Source organism: Colletes gigas, unplaced genomic scaffold (genome assembly GCF_013123115.1).
Source record: "Colletes gigas isolate AHSC1104 unplaced genomic scaffold, ASM1312311v1 Colletes_gigas_Sc00022, whole genome shotgun sequence".
Lineage (NCBI taxonomy): Eukaryota > Metazoa > Arthropoda > Insecta > Hymenoptera > Colletidae > Colletes > Colletes gigas.
In genome coordinates this window covers 1,159,324-1,181,343 of record NW_025106651.1, presented here as the reverse complement: position 1 = coordinate 1,181,343, position 22,020 = coordinate 1,159,324, and the positions used below count along the sequence as shown (strand labels likewise).

Genomic DNA, 22,020 nt, shown 5'->3' with positions numbered 1-22,020 from the left:
GGGGTGCCGCTAGGCCGTGTAAGTTCCGGCATCTGCATCAGGAGCTGGTGGTAAACGGTAGTCCCTGCTACTGTCTTCACCGACGGCGTTTCATCCTCGGCTCGTGTTCCGCGGACCGTTAACGACGTGGTCCGATCGACGAGGCGACGATTGCGGATGTCCACCATAAGATCGAAGTGATCGAGAAAGTCTACCCCGATTATGGGTTTTGTAACATCCGCAACCACGAATCGCCACACGAAATCCCGTCGTAGGCCGAGGTGCAGGTTTAACGACACTGTCCCGTAGGTGTTAATTACACTCCCATTCGCCGCCGCCAGCTGGTACTCCGATCTTTCTCGCAATCCGCCTAGCAGGCGGCGCGGAAAAACGCACAAATCGGCCCCGGTATCCACTAAAAATTCCGTCTTCGAGCTGTTGTCTAAGATGAAGAGGCGGCGTGATGCTGGATTTGTGTCGCTGGCCGCCATCAACGACTCCCCAGGTCGTTTCCCTGATCCGTGGCGTTCCAATTGCACGGTGCAACGCACCTCTGCGCGGCCGGACCGAACCGCCAATGGTACCAGCATTTCCCTTGATGGTCCATTTGTCCTCCCGCGGGCCGCTCTCGCGATCGCGATAGAGATCGTCTGCGGTAGCGCGAGTTTGGATGATTTCGGTGGGTCCACCTGCGACGGGAAGATTGCCCCTGGTCCACCAAGGATTCACGGATGGCAGAAATTTCCTGCCTCAAGGAAAGAGCCAATTGTGACATCTTAATGTTTAACATGGCCTCGATGCTCGGGCCCGGCGGGGGTATTTGGCAGGATGCAGATACGCTCGTAATCGCGGCCTCCGTGACGTGTACCCGCGGTGTCATCGTATCCGCGACAGCGTCTGCCAACTCTGCTACCTTATCCAGCGGGGTGTCCCGCTGCGTGGATAAAATCACCTGCATATTAGCAGGTAGTCGGCCCATCCAAAGCGTCCGCAATACACCGTCCGAAAAAGCCGTACCGGCCAATCCGTGCAGGTGACGAAGAAATTGGGACGGTTTTCTGTCCCCGATTTCCTCGTGTTCCAATAACCGTCGCGTTTTCTGTTCCTGCGAAGCACTAAGCCGGCGAATAAACTCATTTTTGAGCGTCGTGTACGGATCCGTGGCCGGAGGATTCATGATAATGTCTCTTACTTCCGCGGCGTGTCGCGCACTTAACGCGCCGAGAATGTACCCGAATTTCGTGGTCTCCGACGTTACATTGGATACCTCAAAACTTCTCTCTACCATCGAAAACCACATCTCCGGGTCTCCCGGACAAAACTCGGGTATTCGTACAGCGACGCGATCAACTGCCAACGGCACACTCCCGGATGTCCCGCGTTAACGGTAGGGTCAGTCATTTTACCAGTCTTGGTCACAAAAGATTAATTTCACCGCACACACACACCGCGCCTACTATTTGTCAGACCGTGTCCTTTTCTTATGTCCTTAACACTATACACTTATTTCTCTACCCTAACTAATATTGTCCGTATACAAAAAATGTCCAAATTTTCTTAAAAAAACTTTACTTGCGCGGCGAGATCACGTCGGGGTCACCAATGTGGGATCGGGAAGATAATGACTCCGCTCTGTTCCGTTCCGCACAATTGTATAGTTGCTGTCGTACAACGACGTGACTCGTGGTGCGGGTTACGCTCGACTCTCTGGTACGATCATCGCCACCGTACCAAGAGGCCTTCAAAAACAAAAGACGGTCAGAGACGACGACAACGGCTTTTCGGCTCACGCGGCTCTGGTCGTCTCGTGTGCAACCATCGTCTCGTGTGCAACCATCGTCTCGTGTGCAACCATACATTGTAGCGGCTTCGAACGGCTAAGGCGTATGTGGTGCCTTGGCCGCCACACTACTATCGTAGCTTTGGATGGTACCGATCTATTATATAAATATTGCTTTGAATAAAAGAAGAGAAAGTTCAAAGTAGATTAAATTTACTTTATTTTGAGGCCAGTTTCATTAATTGCTCTTATCTTAAACACGTTTTGTAGGCGTGAAGACCTCAGGTATCGATCAACCCTATCACGATAATGTCGACAGCGAGACGCGTGGGACATTTGAGGTTTTCGTACGATTTCACGAGGAAACGAGCCCGATCTTCGTAATTATACGCAGCTTGTTATCTGGCCACGTCGTCTTCTCTCGCGTCCCGTGACGTTATTACCGCGTACGAAAACGGCGGCGAGCGCGTTCCTTGCATCGCGGGAGCACTTAATCCGAGATTTGCATAAAGAGCCCGTCGTCCAGTTTTCGTGAATCGCTTACGGGTCACTGGCATTTACCCTTTGAAATTCCCGAACCGCCAAAAGAAACTCGATGTCGTTTTTCGTCGGTTTTACTGCGTTCCTCGCGAACGCGACCGCGATTTTAATGAAAGCCATTCGCGCAAAATTGCACCTCCCGCCGCGTGAACGTCGCTACTTGGGAAGTTTCGCTGTCAGTATCAATTTGCTTCTGTATACGGCGTTTCCTCGGGCATCCACGGTGGAATTGTTCGAATCGAAAAAACCTAGCGAAGAAACTCCGTGAATGATAGCAAATAGCTGGACGTACGGTGAATCTAAACGCAATCCTTCTCTTCTTGAAAGGTTTTCTGATTCTTCTGTCATTAACCATTATCGTACGACGTAATTTGACGTCGTATGTATCATAGTCAGTCGATGGATCGCGGTATGTGTCAACGTTTGTTATAAATTATGATGTTGGCGGTTGTGGCCATAAATGGAAAGAAAAAGAATGAAATGTCCAGCGATTTTAGCGAAGAAGACCGATGTTCGTAATTTGTATCGCGTGCAACATTGTACCGTGAATTTATTACTTATATTTTTTAAATTGTCGCGATTCCATCATCCTACCGAAGCACGTTGAAATCGGAATGGAACAGATTAGGTCTTTCCCTTGTATGGTTTATAATTAAATCCCTTCGGATCTTCTGTGCTGGTAGTCGATTCTTCTTCCCTTCTACCTAATCTATCTTCCTTTATTATCTCGCTTGATTCAAGTTTTCTTGCGTTGCTACTTGGGAAGTTTAAGCATTTCACGGCGTTTCCTCGTTCATCTTCGGTGAAATAATTTGAATTGAATCGCGAGGCGATAAAACTTGATGGACGATAGCGGACAGTTAGATGGATGATGCCTTTAAGCGTAATTTGTCTATTTCTGAAATATTTGATGATACATCTGTAGTTAATGGTTATTTTATTGATTTTCTAGCACCTACTGCTGCTTCTTCCGAGCACATCAATACCTTTGGCGACCTTCTCAATATCTGCAACGACGTGAAATTTGTTTGTGACTCTATACTGTCTTCTTTTTTCTCTTGACTAGTTACTTCGTAACATTAACTTCTCCTCCAAACTTTCCTTTTTGGTAGTTTTCGATCCTTCCTTTCTCCAACGTCGCCTAGTTTCCTTCAGTATCTCGATGCAACGCACCTTACATCGTTACTTGAGAATCTACACGATATACACCACAATTCAGTCGAGTTTCGTTAATAATAATGCAAATCGAATTGACGAAACAAATGTATAAACACTAAACTAAATACATTTATGAAATTTTTACTGGAGGAAGAACAGTTTTAATTTTCAGAGCGTCATCGTAAGATTGTCATCGAGTTGTCAGTCGCTCGTAACACGAAAAATTTTCAAAGAGCAAAGGTTTAAACGTTTCACGACCAGAATCCATTTGCTGCTATACACGACGTTTCCTCGTTCTTACTCGGTGAAATTATTTGAATTGAATCACGAGGCAAAAAAAAAAACAACTTGATGGACGATAGCGAACAGTTAGATGGATGATGGTTCTAAACACGGATAATCGTGCGATCTCTTCCCAGTCGTAGCAAATTTCTGGCCGTTAGAATTCGAAAACGAAGGTAGAAAAATGCATTGGTAATTCAGAGATAACGCGACTAAATCGGACCGCGTTGCCAACAAAGGAGAGATTTCGATGCCACGGCTACCGGATCGACAAGTTGCTTGTCGTTTATATTTACAACTCTCGCGAGGGACATTGACGTTCGCCATTGGTAGTAGCAAGTCGACGAGTTTCCATCCGCAACGAGAGAATCAACAGTGGGATACGAACCCGACACTCTGTGTGTGTGTGCAGTATATCTTGTGCAAATGAACGTGAAGGCGACGGTTATGCGGGATTGATGATCGGTTACACAACGCACGGTGCACGTGATTTCAGCGTAAGTCACGATTAATGTGATCGATGCTCGAGAGGTCGTACTTTTACGCGAATCGTTTACCCTTGGTTCATTGGCCCTTTCTTGCGCTATTGAACTTTCGCTGTTAATCTTAAGTTGAAATTGAAATCGATTTAGACCGTAACGCGGCGGCGTCGTTGTTATCATCCATCGGCGTAACTCATGGTGTCACCCTTATGAACACTATCAGATTATGCAGAATCTTTAACAGTATTCTTTAATAATTTTGAATCATTTAGAATTTTGAACTACACGTTTTCGTTTACAAGCCATTTAACACTCGAAGGCAGACAGTCGAATTTTAACTGAGAATTGGATATGTTTTAGTCTTGAACGATATAAAAACATATCTCGTTAGATTTCTAAACATTTTAAAAATTGCTGGTTTTACAACTCTTAGGATTATAGTGTTAAAATATAGTATTTCCACTTCGCTTTAGCGAATCACTAGAAAAATCATCGACTTTCGCTCGGTCGAAACGAAACTACGGTCATTTTCCCTTCAGCAGCCTGTTAGTTTGCACAAGCAAGTAAATTCTGGTAACTTCGCAAGAAAAAATGGTCGTTCAAACTTCACGATATTAGAACGAGGAAGCAGAAGGCAGGGTTTTACGACCGAGCACGTTGGTTGAAATCGGAAGTTAGAAAAACGAAACGAGCTTTGGTCAATATTCAATATTTGATAGCAAACACCAGCCGACATTATTTTCTCTTTCAAATGCTACAGAACTTTCTAGAAGTTGCATGAAGAGTGTTAGTTAAATTTCAAGAATGTCTTCTCCTGTTCATAGATCTCAATCTTCGTAACGTAGTTATGCTCAATTTGAATACTTCGAGAATCTTGTGTCGCGTAATATAAATGTTGTGGAAGTCGTTTAATACAGTGGTGCGTTATATAGATGCAAAATAATGCACCAGGGCGCCATTGCAAGCAGAATGAATCCTTGTTGCATCGAGGTTCATTGCCTCCGATTCCTGTCCAGCGATTGGACCACCTTTACGACTGGTAAATATTATGTTTCGAGTCATTTACATAATTATTGATATTTATTGGCTAATAAAAACGCGAATGGCCGGTCGAAGCGTGTGTTTTTCGTCAGTATGTATACGTATACTGTGCGGGATGAACCGCAACGAAATTCATGATTAATTTGATATCTTATGAAATGTACGTGATCAAAGATAATACGATATCATGAAATATTAATTTTCATGGAAGTATCTGAATCGCAGAGCCTCTTCTTGTTCCGTACGATATTGTGAAATATGCTATGATGAAAGTGTTCGGTCGAAAACGAAAATGTGCTCCTCGATGAAGGCTAATCAACCCAGAATCCAGAATCAAATGGAATAAGCGCAACTTGTTAGTGAACGGACACTTTCTACGGACAAACATGGTGAAACCGGATCAGATAGACTGCGTTTCGTGTTCGTTGGAAAATAGTTCGTCCTAAATCTTCATAAACGAAGCGAACCTGCCGTGTCTAGGTAATTCGAGCATCGTGTCAGGAAAGCTATAACAGTAAATACGTTGCTCGTCCCGTGTCACGACCTTACCTGGTCGAAGCATTTCTGTTTGACTTTATTAGGCCAGATCCTTCTTCGTCTCATCAGACTCGATACGCTCCGAACTCGTTCAGCTAGATTTCAAATGCAGAGGTTACACGCTATGATTGTAACAGTTTGCACTATCGTTCACTTTTCAACCCCTCAGATACAATGCAACTTTCAATCTGAAGCGATACGATAAAGTTTGACATTTCAATTTTAGTATTTTTTTAAGGAATTTCGTCGAAGACATCTCCTACACGGTATTTAGATGATAAAATTTAATTTGTTATCATAAAAATACATGGACAAATGTCGAAGGACGTCGCACTTGAAGGGTTGACAACCAAGAACTGACTTCTAATTAATTAATTTTCTAACGAGCTAACAAACTACTAGTTTGGATTAAAGAACGACAATTATCAGAATAGATTCTCACGTTTAAATTAACCGAGATCCATCTAACACGGTGTTACGTGACTATTGGCTCATGAGATTTGTTACGCCCCTCTTGCACGGTCATTCGAAATAACGAGACATAGATAACGGAACAATAATTCCACAAGAAATTCTTTCGTGTCCTTATTCTGGGCGTCCATAACTTATGTTTTCTGGTTTTTTTTTATACAACAAGAATAGTGGAATGTCGAGTGTCATATTAGATATCGATCGGTAAGGTGTTTCTTCAATATCATGTTTTTTGTTTGGGCTAATATTTTAGATATTAAGATATCTAATGTGTTCCTAGGACGTCCTAGTTGTTTTTTGGGTGATATATTTTCGTTCCTGCGTTTCAAATCATTCTTCTTCTGGAAGTGTCAGGTATCGACAGATTTTTTATCGATAGTTTATAAAATGTAGCACATGATTTAATAAAGTAACATTCCACTTTCTGAATTCAACCGATCGTAATTCACGGAATCGCGTTAAACGCCGTTAAATTCTCTCAATTAAGATGAAAAAAATCGAGATTTTTATCTACGGACAACAAGACCGTCCATTGGGAGTTATTGGTACCTAACGAGAAAAAAAACTTGTTAATATTCGTCGCTGCTATCATCAAGCGTATCCAATTTATAAATTTCTTCTTAATTTCGATGTAAATCACAGCTCGTTTTAGTAGAAATTCGAGGATTCTAAAAATAGAAATTCCAAACATGGCGAAATTTACAGTATTTTCTGCAACGTCGCACTTATATGTATAAGACGAGGTTGATAATGCCAATAATAGTAACAATAGCAGTACTAGTAACAACGAGATTCCCTTGATCACATTTATGGTTAATTTTGACCCAGTTTGGTCCATACACTTAGTTACGAAATTCCTTAAAAAAATAAAATGTTTAACGGTACTTGCTTATTCCGCTATGAATATTCACCGTTATTACGCGTACAAGAATTGTTTAGAAACAATGGTTTTATGGGCAACACGAGTCACGTAATTTCATGGTATTACTTAACACGGCGATCGAGACGTAATTGCGATCAACGCGTTGGTTGCAAAGGTTAACGGTCTAAAGATTAAAGAACTCCTGCGAAACGATCCTTTAATAACGTTGTAATGCACGCTAGTTTGGAAGGACTATTAATACATGTCCATGAGGAAAAAATTCACCAGAATGACCAGTCCTCGAACCATACTTTGTGAAATAGAGACGCTGGCGTTGCATGCGGGTAGATGAACGAGGAAGATGTTTCACGATAGATTAAGTGTCCATGTATTGAAATTTTCATATTCGTTGGCAATCTTCGCGACACCAGAGTTATGATTGTTTCAAACTCTGAATGCAACTGTCATTAACAAAGCGCAGTCTCGCAAGCAAATTTTATCGTACGCTATTCGGAAACGGTACACGCGCACAACGAATCCCATTGTTTGAATTTTAGAAAAAATATTGATATTCAATGGAATAGTGAAAGCGAGACTCCTTATGGAATTAATATTGTGCCATTTTTTAATAGAGAATATAAAAGAGGTCATGTAATAGAAAGGACAATATCGTCGACAAATCACGTTGCGTGTCACGATACGGTTCGATTTCGAAAACTCACACTCATGGATTTGTGACGGTTCGTCTCTTATTAAAGGGATCGACACGGAATAATAGGAAGATGAGAGTCACCGAGCCAAATGGACACGTGTCTTCTGTGACGAGAATCGATCGTTGGCTCTATCGAACGTGATCAATTTCCTATTGGTTCTGGACATCTAGCAATCTGAAGAACGTTTAGATCAGACATACCTAATGGTGGATTTAGACAAAATTGCTTGTTTGATGTAATGACAGATGTTGATTTATTTAACATTCTTTGCCTCCTTCATCCAATCGTTTATATCATGGAACTGATTTCATCGGCCTCTTTCGTTTCTTATTATCAAGTCCTAATACATCATTTACAATTTATTTACCTTTTTTCGACAGGATCATTCTTAACAATTCTATTAACTTTTATGGAACACGTAATCGAATCGAACGCTAGAATTCACGTGTGACGTGTCCTTAATAAGGAATCCGCCATGAAAGAGCTACGGTGGATCGTTGACTAAGGTGGAAGCAGCTACCCAGGAACTATAAAATTATATATAAAATGATAAATTAATCGTAATACGGTTGTTTCGCCCCTTCGATAACCAAAAATGACAGTTTTATCGCCGTTAATACTCTTGCTGCCAAATCGCCTCTCTTGTTTCTCGTAAATTCTGTCGCAACTATCTATCGCGTTGGACAAAAATAAATTGAACTCTTCATGGGCGTCAGTCACCCGAGTGTTCAACCGTGTGTGCTCATCTTGTGCCGTTAAATTCTCTTTACGATATCAGACTCGGTTGAAACGCGTCAGTAGGATGGAGATGGATCTCTTTTAGGTAACACTATTGCGCAGTCTTGCACAGTAGCTTGCCAAATGGTGCTGCAATTCCATCCACCGGAAATGATCTCGTTTGCGATTCTATCTTCCATCGCAATGATTCTTAATCTTCCTTTTTCACGGACATCATTTTTTTACACAGCCTACAGGAGTTCATGATCCCTCTCTATGTAACGTTTCTCAGAATAATGTTATTAAATATTAGTTAAATCAATACTGAATATCTTGATCGGATGTAACTCACCAAACAGGATGAAAATTTGCACTCACACGATTACAATTGTATCACACTTTTCGAATTCAAAATTTATGAGTGCATTTGTTATCGCTTAATTCGTCATATTGCACGCCTATGTTACAAAGCACTTGCAATCGATGCAAATCGTAAAACCACAAGAAACGATCTTGATAGTTTGATGGAGAAAGATGCCAATCGTTTAGAAAGCATCAACTTTGACAGGAAAATTATAGTAAACAGATATACATATTTCATGGAGAGCCAGTACCAATTAATCAAATATGTCTTCGAGCGCGCCAAATTACGGTTGATTGAAAATAATTAGAGCAATCGACAAGTCTACATGTAAAGATCCTTCACCTCGATCGAGAGTGATTCAATTTCGACAGGAAGATCGATGAATCATCCAAGCAAGTGAATTCTCGGTACGCAGGTAATTTGACGTAAATTGTTTTATTCGTTTTGTTTCTGCTGCAATCGCCGATATAGAATGAATAGGCTAATTAACTAATACGATTATGGAAACTCCGTGAGATGAATGTACATGTTGATTGAACTATATTGATGGTGAACATTAATAACAAGTTTCATAAATATATACTCTCGATCGGAAGATTGAAGTCTTTATGCAAAAGCATTTACCGATTTCTCATTCTCGTATTACCTATAGCCGATTATATAAAGTGTAATCTTCCTAGATGATATATAGAACATAGGTTTTCTTAATGAAGCCTTTTCGTTGGGTCGATCAACAGGTGCTAGACGAGGGCACGAAACGTGCTATGAAGAATTCGTTAGTCCACTGTGTACTTTGTGCGTTCTCAGCCCCTGAATCGATTATTCATTTTGATCTTGATTTAAGACCGTGACGCGTGGAATCCTAATACCGTTTTTTCTCGAGATTTATTATATCTACAATCTTTCAGCTTTTACGGGGAACAGTTTCCAGTGTCAAATTCAAAGGTTATTGTAACATAACAAGTTCTTCTATGATTCAGTTAGAATATTATTAAACCAGAGCGGCCCCAAACACGTAACGAATTGGGGATCACGAAACAGTGAGTAGGCTGATCCGAAAACGGAGACAAATCCCGTATTGCCAAGCGATTCGTGACGACGATGCAATCTTCCCGTGTTGCATCCACCTTGACACAGAACGCGACATTCCGCTTGGCAATCGGTCACGTACGATCTCGTGCTGTGATCTGCTCTTCATCCGCGCTCATCTGCGACCTGCTCGCTTTGCATAATCTCGAATTATAAGCCGGAAATGTTGCACGCTGCCAGCGAACGTGGCCGATTATCATCGGGTGGACAAGTGTCCGCGAAAATGCAGGCTAATTGCACGGATTCCGGTTCCACCGTTGTCGGACCATGGACCATTAACATCGGGACCGCTCGATTGCGGTTCTCCGTTTAGCAATCAGACGGCGTAGCGATAATCTCGTAAGGAATTATTACTTACTATAATTCCTAGCTTCCTGACCTGTGTACAAACCGTCTCATTCTGCTCGGTGTTTTACGAGGCGTATCCAAGAAGAAAGAAAGTTCTGATTGATTATTAAAAAAACTCGGAAGTATATTACCAAAATATTTTGTATCTATTACATTCTACAACTATCATTCGTTGTCTATAAATTTCTATCTCTAATTTGTGTATTCAAATTCAGTAATTACAAAGTTATCGAAGAGATACGATTTACACAACTCTATTTAATCTCTTAATAAATAGCTAGTTTTCTATCAAGTATGCGGTATGTCTAAATTTGTGCAGGTTTTATAATGCATTGACTCCCGTTTTATAAATGCATAATGGTTAATAACGTGTATTCGTGAACGGGACGGTTTCTTGCGAATACGTTCATCGCCTATGCGGCTACGCGAGGCATTGAAATCTCCACGTTGCTGGAGCATTATACGCATCGATTACCGGAACTGGGACAAGCTGTAAGAGATTGATAGAGGAAAAAGTTGAAGTCCGCTTAAATATTTCTTGCTTACATTACCTTATGAAATTACTCCAACGAGCGTTCAAACGTTCTATTATAAACGTATAAACATTTTATTACTCTCTTCCTTACATTTTTAAGTTGTGTTTTTATTTTTATATCAAAAGTCGGATCTGTTTTAATCGAACAAGGCGATCAAGGCATGAGATTTTGCGTGCTGAACTATTTTTCTCCAAACATTTCCGTTATGCATTGTGCCACAATTTGAGTTTTACGACCTACTACCTTATTCTCTGGGAAATATTTTAAACTGCATCGTAGCTGAAGCGGGACATCGTTCGATAGAGAGGGTAGCGTGAATTCCAAGGCATTCCGATATCGTTGACCATTCATGATGTTATCAGCGAAGAAATATGGACCAATAATACATGTATCAAGGATTCCACACCATGCACCAACGTTAAATTTTACTCGACCGTATTTTCTCTAATGCGAAGATTTAAATCAATCTTTTATGATGTTTGAAGGAGTTTTAACTACTCCTGACGTTAAATACTGATTATATTGGTAGACCTTGCAATTAGTTTCAGAAAATGGAAACAAATGTCCTGTTACTGTCATAAACTGTTCGAGCAAAGTTGCAATTTTAATCGCGTTAAAACGTTACCTTAAAAATTGCGTTCGAATAATTTCGCGAAGTGGTCCGAAAATTTTTGTTAACGACCATCTTGTTCGGGTTGTACGTACGCGATGAAGTTTGTGCATATAATTTATGGTCCGAGAAACGCCTCCAACGTTGCGCTACATTCATCATGCGTATCCGTGACTGCGCTCGCCGCGAAGGATCGTATGAAATTTCAAGGAATCTGGCAAAACGGTCAGCAAGTCAGGATAACTCGAATTTAAAGCACATAAATCAACATGAAGCATTTCGTGTTCTCGTTTTAACATCTTAGCGCGTTATCGAGAACTTTGCACTGTTATCGAGCTAGCAAAAATCGCGATGTCTCCATTTCTAGAAATTATAATATGGCTAAATAATAACCTACTGGTTTGTGTGCTATTTAATCGCACAACCGGTTCGCCACTTCATCTCGTGAATCACTCGTCTCGTTGAAACTGACGTACGCGCCCCACGCTGACGGAGGTGCAACGTGTCGTAAATAATCGTTTCGCCCGAAATCTTGAAAAATATAATTTGTGTACACAAGCAAACTACATGTACAAGTCGGTCATACATTAAAACGTCCATTTTTAATTTACTTTTCTTTCTAACAAGATGTTTTGTTCCAGGGAAAGATATAAACTTATTTTTTGCGGTTAGAATTAGTTCCACGAAGAACTGTCTTCTGATACGTCTTTACACCGAGTAATCAATTTCGTCTTGTTGGTGTTATCAAATGTTCAACGACAGTACAATTCACTATACATAGGTATAGTTCAAAATTAAAAGCGTGAGGGTAGAGATTTTTGAAATTTTATTTCACCCTCAGAATTTTGTCCGTCTGTCGAAACGTTTAATAATTTTTCTCAGTTTGTCTTTATCAGGATATTCTCGAAGTCGTATTCAGAACCGAGTCATCGGTGCAAGTAGCGAATTAAAATTGAATAAAGTAATCTTTGTATACTGTATGCTAATAGTCTTGTCTTTTACATCGGTCCGGGCATAAATTTTCACCTGATAGGCGACTTTTCACGACGGTGTAGTTTTAACGCGCGTCATTCGACACCAGGATTCGTCCAACGGCTATCAATGTATTATGCAAACTACTTTTTGATAAGCAGAACGCAATCCGTCGATCGTAAATTATTACACTGTCGCGCGAAATAATGCACTGGTAATCAGTTGGTGCAAATCCCGCTAAACTAGTGGCGTATATCATTGTAATAGCTTTCTCGTTGACAATTCTATGATCATAAAGTGGCAGCAACTTCTCCCTACTGGTATTCAATAAAATCTGAAACCAGGAACAAAGTGTGACGGGTTACTTACCAGCTTCCGAAGCTCGCAAGTTTGCCGTCGATTATGCGATTCTTCGAAGCTAAAAACGATCGTAGGATCGCGAACGCCAGAGGAGCCCGTAGAACGGGCCTGAATGGAATCGTAAAGAACGTAGAATCGAGTTGTAAATTTCGACAGATACGCAACGAAGGGCCAGAAAGCAATGGTAGATACGCGTACGGCGAGCTACGCAAAGGAAACTTCAATCCTGAGAGTAATTAAAAGAGGGAAAGCTGAGTAATCGATACGAGGAATGGCGTGCGTTTCTTCGTGCGAACGCGAAGCATCCGGAAGTGTCCTTTTCTCGAAGCGTGCCGCGAATTACTGGAAATATTTGATAAGTGAAGAGGCAAAACTGTTATTTGAATATGGTTTGTTCGTAGAATCCCTCGATTTAGCTATTTTTCAATAAAAAATAAAGTTTATTGATATTTCTATTGATCCATCAATTTTGGAATTAGTATAGATTAGTGAAGGGATGCAATCGATGGATAAAGTAGAGTTCTATCACGACTATTCTTCGGTAAATGTTATGGATTATGTTACATAAACAAAGAAGTCACTTAATTTAGAAGAACTTTATATATTTTATTTTCTATTAATAAATTGTATTACTATATTACGCATGGGGGTCATTCCATGCGAAGTCGGACACCTTTCGGAGTACCATGTCGGATTTTGTTCTACTTTGAATATGTTGTAGTCTTTAGTGATATATGAACGTATCTCGAAGGATTTTTAAAAATTTTAAAAATTGTTGGTTTTACATCTGTTTGAAATATAGAGCTCCCTTTTTTTCAATAAATAATAGCTGCTAAAGTAAAGAAGTTATAAAAATGAAATTTTAGGTACTTGTAGCAGACCCATGGGAGTATCAAATAAAAATTATTTCAATTAATAAAAAAATTTTTTTGACTATTTATTTTGCAATTGTTTACAACAAATGTAATTTTTTTATAGCAGGGACATATTTAAAAATCTGAAAAAAAATGGGCATATAGTCCTGTTTGCCCCCTTCACGGACCAAGTTTTAAAAATACGGACACTTTAAAATTGGCCTTATAAAAATTAATTGAATGGAACGCTGCGTCGCGTCGTGACATGCTGGCTCGACCGGCCAAGTCGCGCAGTGCCTGCAACCGCCAAGCGGCTATACCTGCTATTGTTATACATAGGGGGTTGGACTGCTGGAAAATGTAACAGTTATTGGACACTCACTCTTTGTCAATGACACTTAGCATTATACACATTTAAGTTGTCAATATTCAATGGGATAGGATGTTCAATGTTCTAATGGGATAGGATATGATGGGATGTGATGGGATTAGGTTCTGGTTAAGAAATAATGGTTGGATTGTACCAATGATCATCTACCGGATTAAATTGTTTGTTATAAAATTACTTACCTCATAACAGCTACAACTGTTGATTTTTCACTGTCTGAATAAATTCAGGCAGTTAAATGCGTTACTTCTTTAGTTGGTGTAAATAAGTGAAAATTGCGTGTTTCACAGATTGTTGTAGCCAGTCCACGCCTTTCCAGCAAGAATTCCGAATGTTCCTTATATTCTTATTTTGAGTTGAATTCAAAATGTACATTTTTAACAGCAACACAGTTTGTAGATGAATTAGAAATCCGATTACCAAAGTTGCAAATTCACGATTTTATTGCAAGAAGTCAAAGCAGCTTTTTTAAATATTCTAAAGAAAATGTAGGACCTGATGAATTTGTTGTCGTCGGCGATTTTGCGGAAAATTATTCCTTCGCTATCCAAGACGAAATCCAAAATTATCATTGGTCCAACAAACAGGCGACAATACACACATTCATTGCATATTATCAGGTGGATATTTGTTTAAACCATGAAAACTTTGTAATTATTTCGGATTGTCTCCAACATGACAGCACTGCAGTCCATTTATACCAGAAGAAATTAGTGGAATTTTTGAAGGAAACACATGGCACAACTATCAAGGAAATCAAATATTTTTCTGACGGAGCATCATCACAGTACAAAAATAAATATAATTTATTAATTCTCAATTTCCATTTTGAAGACTTTGGAATCAACGCCGAATGGCATTACTTTGCAACATCGCATGGCAAAAATGCATGAAATGGTATTGGTGGTTCTTTAAAACGTCTTGCTGCTCAAGCTAGTTTACAAAGACCGTTGGAAGACCAGATAACGACACCACAAAAATTATTTGATTGGGCAACTGCCAATATTAAAAATATACATTTGCAATTCAGCTCAACAGAAGAATATAAGGAACATTCGGAATTCTTGCTGGAAAGGCGTGGACTGGCTACAACAATCTGTGGAACACGCAATTTTCACTTATTTACACCAACAAAAGAAGTAACGCATTTAACTGCCCGAATTTATTCAGACAGTGAAAAATCAACAGTTGTAGCTGTTATGAGGTAAGTAATTTTATAACAAACAATTTAATCCGGTAGATGATCATTGGTACAATCCAACCATTATTTCTTAACCAGAACCTAATCCCATCACATCCCATCATATCCTATCCCATTAGAACATTGAACATCCTATCCCATTGAATATTGACAACTTAAATGTGTATAATGCTAAGTGTCATTGACAAAGAGTGAGTGTCCAATAACTGTTACATTTTCCAGCAGTCCAACCCCCTATGTATAACAATAGCAGGTATAGCCGCTTGGCGGTTGCAGGCACTGCGCGACTTGGCCGGTCGAGCCAGCATGTCACGACGCGACGCAGCGTTCCATTCAATTAATTTTTATAAGGCCAATTTTAAAGTGTCCGTATTTTTAAAACTTGGTCCGTGAAGGGGACAAACAGGACTATATGCCCATTTTTTTCAGATTTTTAAATATGTCCCCGCTATAAAAAAATGACAGTTGTTGTAAACAATTGCAAAATAAATAGTCAAAAAAATTTTTTTATTAATTGAAATAATTTTTATTTGATACTCCCATGGGTCTGCTACAAGTACCTAAAATTTCATTTTTATAACTTCTTTACTTTAGCAGCTATTATTTATTGAAAAAAAGGGAGCTCTATATTTCAAACAGATGTAAAACCAACAATTTTTAAAATTTTTAAAAATCCTTCGAGATACGTTTATATATCACTAAAGACTACAACATATTCAAAGTAGAACAAAATCCGACATGGTACTCCGAAAAGTGTCCGATTTCGCATGGAATGACCCCAGGGGGATTATGCCATATAACCGGAATTCTACTATATTGCAACAGGTTTTGAAATATACCGTGATCCCAGGTGCATTTTTACACACAACCTTTGTCAAGGAACTTCTCGTCGGACGAGAAATGCATTTTCCACAGTCACGAAGAAAATCATTGCAACGTTCCAAGCACGTGTCCCGTTGGACTACGAAGCGGCAAGAAAAGACGAGTTTCGGTAAATCTCGATGATGGCATTCTCGCCGCCTCTTCTTACGCTTCTTCATACTCCTCGATGGTCAGCTTATCTCACGCGTGCCATCGGCTCGATTGTGCATAACGTTGACGCGTGGCTCGCGACATGCATCGAACGTTGTAATTTATGTCTGCGGGCAGTGGCGCCTCTTTGATTCTAATATTTTGTTGGTGATAGAAAAATTGTATATATTTTATTCTGTATCTTGTATATAACTAGCTGTTACCCAGGTTGTTTGTGAAACCTATAGTTTAGAATTTATTGGGGATGGACAGTAGATTTTGAGTTACCTCTAGAATTAACAAACAGACCAAATTTTAAAAATGTGTATGTCTAAATCGAAATAGCCTAAGAATTTTTAGAATTTTGTAGGTATATTTTGATGATATTACTTCTTATTAGTTGGCCCTTTTGAGAAAAAGTTTGACGACCCCTGGATAACGCGCCACTGGTTGCTAGAAACGCGCCTCCACGCGTCCCTAGTTTGCAAAGAACACGCGGTCGCGGGGATATGATTCCACCTTGTAAAAGGAATCTTCGTGGTTGTTTTTTCGACTGCGGAAGTAACATGCATCGCAGGGCACGCTGCCGTGCACTGTAATTTTCGCGGCATACGTCCGTGAAGTCTCGATTACGCATGAATTTTAGTTCCGAGCGCGCGATGACCTAATCGAATTACTCGGTTGCTATTTTATTTTATTTCTATTTAACGACTTTATTCGCATACTTAAAAAACGAAATAACATGGTGAATAATTTATAATTGAATAATAACAACACCGTTAATCGTACCTTCTTCGTGAAAGCATCGATTACCCGCGAGTACATAAATCGAAACAAATAAAAATCTTAGTCGGTCAGTTAAAGATCTCGTATTGCTTCCATAAATTTAATTTTGTTTGCCAACCGTGACTTGTCCCCTCTTCAATCTTCGTCTGTTCCACCTTTACTTGTCTTCGAACCGAAACTATCTTCGCCATCAACGCAACCGACACTAAATGGGTTATAAATGATAGCAGGTAATTGTTTATCGTTCAGAATCGCGGACAACAATGATTTTTAATGCTACAGTAACATTTCATGCGAGTTTTTGCGAGGAAAACGTGTTTCTAAAGAGACGGAAACAGTTATGTTTCGCGAAGTCGGTGCCCAACAGAACAAACTTAAAATTTTTAATACTGATTAATTACTGCTTTTGGTTCTAGTGAGTGGAGCTGTCGACGCCAAATCTGCTATAATCTTCTAATTAGAACAATTACACGGTTGTGCCTCCAAAGTCGTATAAAAATCGAAAATTAACGTTGCCAAAATAAATGAGTAATAGAAATCGTACATAAAAAAATTTACAGATAATATTATTTTTGGCACACAACCATTTTAAATATTCAGATACAATTGATACAATTTTGTTAAATATTTATATAGCTTATGAAAATGTTACAACACAGTTTCATTCTATGAATTTATTGTAGAATAATTTGAAGTGATTTTACGTAGACGTTACCATTATTATAATAGTTAATGTTTTTCTAAAAATTATCATGATTTCAAACTTGTACCACTACAATGTTTCGTACCGATTGAGGAAACCGGTTGGTTAAGTCTTACGTTTCCACTGTGTTATTTATGAAACTTATAATAAATTAATTTGTTCTTACTAAAAGGTTTAACGTGTAATAATAAATGTCTTGAGGGTCAAGGTAGAATTTTCAATATTAATTTGCGTACAAATTAGTACCAAATAGAGGATGTAAGATAGAGTCTATCTTAAGTGGGAACGATTTTGGCAACTGTTCCGTGATTATGCGAGTTGTACTGAATTGAACGATCTTTGCACTTTCGATTACATGTTAATCGCAATTTATGTGTTTTAAATTATTCAGACAAGCGAAGTAGAAGATAAGCGAAGTCAAAGGCGTTTCAGAGGAAGAATATATGTATACAGTAAAACGATAAATACAATTACAAGTTCTACGCTAATATTGTTCACACTTTAAAACATATGTCTATCACACCTATAAAATTTTACTAATCTCTAGATTAAGACACTTAAGAGGATATTGTACTTTAAAACACATATTTTTAGGCTGCCTTTGATAATTTTTTGGTACGTAATAATATAACTTCTTTGTATTACATTTTATATAACATGCATTTGTATATCCCAAGAAATAAAAATTTATTGTACATAAAGTGCATCTCTATATCCAAATATAGTATACCTTCGAACGTAAAGTACCAAATCCTAAACCGATTATAGAATTTCGTAATTTTTTAAGAATTAATATGCATAATAACGCTTTTACGAACACTTTGCTTTTCATTTCTTTTTAGTGAATAAATTCGTTAAAGAAAATCAACAAGTAGAGGTGAATTATCGCAACGAATATGTTTCTCTATTAATTAACTTAATCGACGTTTCACCGAGGCACGGTAACAGCATTGTGTTAAATAGGAGAGAAACGGTCGATTTATTTCGCGACAGTACAGGAGAACAGACCTCTTTGTCATTCTCGTTGGACGAGCGCCATGAAAAGATACAGTAATTCCCTGTACTTTGTTTCAGAATGCTGTGGGGAAGATGCGTCTTCTAGTTCTCGTCTTGTCAGTCTGCTTGAACGTTCTCGAAATTACTCGTTGTCAAGAGCTTTCGGTCATCAGGCACTCCGATGGAGATATTTTCACCCTGGAAGGTAAGCGGTGGCGAGGTAGAACGATTATAAATCTCTCGAGAGCGTCGTTGTCGTCGTTTCTTGGCCGCTCTTTCAACGGTTAAATCATCGGTACGCGGACGGTCGAGCTTCGAGATTCGTAACTCGTTCGAAAAGTGCCTCCGTTTCCTCTACCGGGGAACGAAACTGCGAATCGCACGATCGTGACTCGCGATTTCGAGAGAAATCACGCACGGGACACGACGCGGAAAAAGAAAAGTTGAGGATTTCGCGCGTGGCCGTCGAGCACAAAGGCCGACTAGAAAAACCCTCGCGGCTGATTAACCATGAAATTGCGATTCAACGGTTTGACAGCTGTATTTCACCTGGCCAGATTATACGTGCCGTTTTCCTCAGTACGTGAATTCTCTCGTCTTTAAAGTTCACGTTCGGAACATTTCTGTCTTGCGTTCGCATCTGTACAGTTACTCGCGCTATCCTATGAGTCGATGGAAATAAAGGAGGTTTCTGAAATTGTAAAATAACGATTGAAAATATCAAATTTTAAATTGTACCGCCGTTTAATCGAGGGTTAATATTGGAAGTTCTTCCGAAATTAAATCTTCAGGTTCCTGCATGGAAGCTTGCACGGTGCTTAGCAGCGGGACAGCCAGTCCTTACACGCGTAGCCCTTCGACAGCAGGGCTCGTTCATCCCAACACCACCTGTACTTGCCAGTGCAACTACGGCCTGCCTACCTTCCGAGAGGATCTTCATATCTGCGTGAATGATATTCACGGTAGGTCTTTTTAATATTCTCATCGTGCACAGTCGCTTTCTATCAAAGATAATCAAAACGAACGCCCAGGGACTTCTTTTCAATTTAAAGCAATCGAATCGAACACGTGCACGCACGTTCGTACCTTTTCCTGTTACGAATGATTATATTGAAAATTCAGGATTTTCTCTGATCAAATCATAATCGAGTTATTTGCTCGCTCGTTGCGATGAAATTCTGTTACTTAATCGAGACTCCACTACCGAAGCAGGGTTTCCACGGTGTTCCAAGCCTCTCTTTGCGAATGATTCTTGAAGAAGACCTTGCAAGAACAATTGAAATCGAAGCGTACCGATAGTGTACATCGGTACAGTAAGTACATTGTCGATTTCCCATCCGCACGATTATATTTTAGAATCGAGTTTGTAACGGTACAGTGTACGTGTGCGTTTTATGACTGTTCGTTTCTCTTGCGATCATCCGAATCGGATTTTAACAATCCTTCGATACTACTTCGATGACGAATCTTCTGAGATTTAACCCCCCTAGCGACGCATGACCTATTTTACTTTAGCAGAATCCGCATTGGAATACACTTCGATTCCTAATACTTTCGTTCCACTGACCATTAATATTTTGTAAATTATTCCTTGAATTTAATTCGAAGATCTTGCTCCTGGATTCACATAATACCTAACATGATACATTCTTGATACATTGAATAAATATTATTCCATTTATGAATTTGCTTAGATTTTAAATCACCGTCCAAGAGTGTATCAGATTATTGCAGTGTATGTTTAGGAAATAAGGCACTGTTTTATCGAAAAAATATTAGTTTCCTTGTGTTTCAACTTTTTTCTTAATTATTATTCAATTACTTTACATCATACCTTGCTGTTAACCAGTAGCACCTTCTAGCACGATGCACGAAATGCATGCATTATTCCACGTATATCATTAGCTTGAACCTTCACCTCGCCAGTAGCTAATGTTGCAATGCACAAGTAGAAACGCTGATGAGACTTCAACGCAATGGTCCACGGCGAATATTTTATCGAAGAAATTACGCAGATAAATACGAAAGTTCCGTCTGGAGTCTGCATTTCTGCAAAGTTATCGCGGAAAATATAAACGTTAATGTGCGACACATGGTTCTTAAATGTGCAAATGGTAAATGCAAATCAAGAGGAACTTACGTAGTTCCTACTTGTCATTGTGTTATTCAGGAATTTTTTGTTTTTTAAGCTTCAGAGACTCTCGAGGTTTTGTTTTTTTAGTATAATATTCTCGGTGGAACACAAAAATTTCAAGAATCATGGCTTGAAATAGGGATTAAACCGATCACGTCCGAAAGTCAGTTCAGAGTAGTAGTAAAAGAAATATTAGAGTTTATCAATAAAATATTTGAAAGGTTTACAGTAGAATACCCCCTTTAGACTTTGTTGACACGAATATGTTGAGGATCTGCTGTAACGAACCTTGTTCTCTTGCAAGATCCTCAATTTCGAATAGAAATTTCAAGCGAGACCCATTATCCGTCGTCGCAACTTTTCTTTCCGTTTCGAACTCTGCTCCTCACGCTGTCGCTGCGTTTTCCGTTCTTTCGCAAGTAAGCCAGCGGTTACGCGCACGTACCGTTTTCAATCGAACCGCGTCATCGGAAATGATTGCTCCAGCTGTTGAAGCAAATCGTCCTCGTGCCGCACGTTTCTAAGCGACTTCGCCACAGCGAGAGCATGGACGTTGCATGCTTTATAATCCGCGCAGACTTGATTTAGTACGCGCCAGGCGCTACGCCTCGAGGTCTATTCATCACGACACGAAACAGTGAATACGATTCGACAACCGTTCTGTCTCCTAAATTTGCCAATTAAACATCGTAATTGATTGGCAAACATTTCCAAGTGATTAATGACAGATGAAGACCGAGACGAGGACCAAGAAAACTGCACTGAAAAATGTTGAAACATAGTTTCGATTAATCAATACGTACGAATTTAAGTAGACTTATTACTGTGCATGAAGTAACTGTTGCTAATTTACGTGAACGAAAAGTTTCGATGTTTGCAACTGGTCAAGGTGGTCTTGTCCCTTAACTTGTAACAAAATATTATACCCATGTTTTATAGAAAATCCCGTTTCGAAGATTTAAAATGAAAAGTGTTTGCAAGGTTACAGCTTACAACCCGATAACATAGCTGTAAATTGCCGATTACTGGTGTTTCGCACGGATTTGCATTTCTTGGTCTCCGAGTAACGAGTGATAAATAAGCGAAGGCATGAAATATATTCACTC

The 22,020-nt window shown here is 39.5% G+C and overlaps 1 protein-coding gene across 1 annotated transcript in view; it reads left to right on the top strand.

Moving 5' to 3' along the window:
- Window positions 1-22,020, top strand: part of LOC122401161 — a 94,066-nt gene that overhangs the window by 54,928 nt on the left and 17,118 nt on the right. The window contains exons 4-5 of the mRNA XM_043403124.1: window positions 18,859-18,985; window positions 19,572-19,742. Coding sequence (XP_043259059.1) covers window positions 18,859-18,985; window positions 19,572-19,742 — 298 coding nt within the window. The remainder of the gene's footprint in view (window positions 1-18,858; window positions 18,986-19,571; window positions 19,743-22,020) is intronic.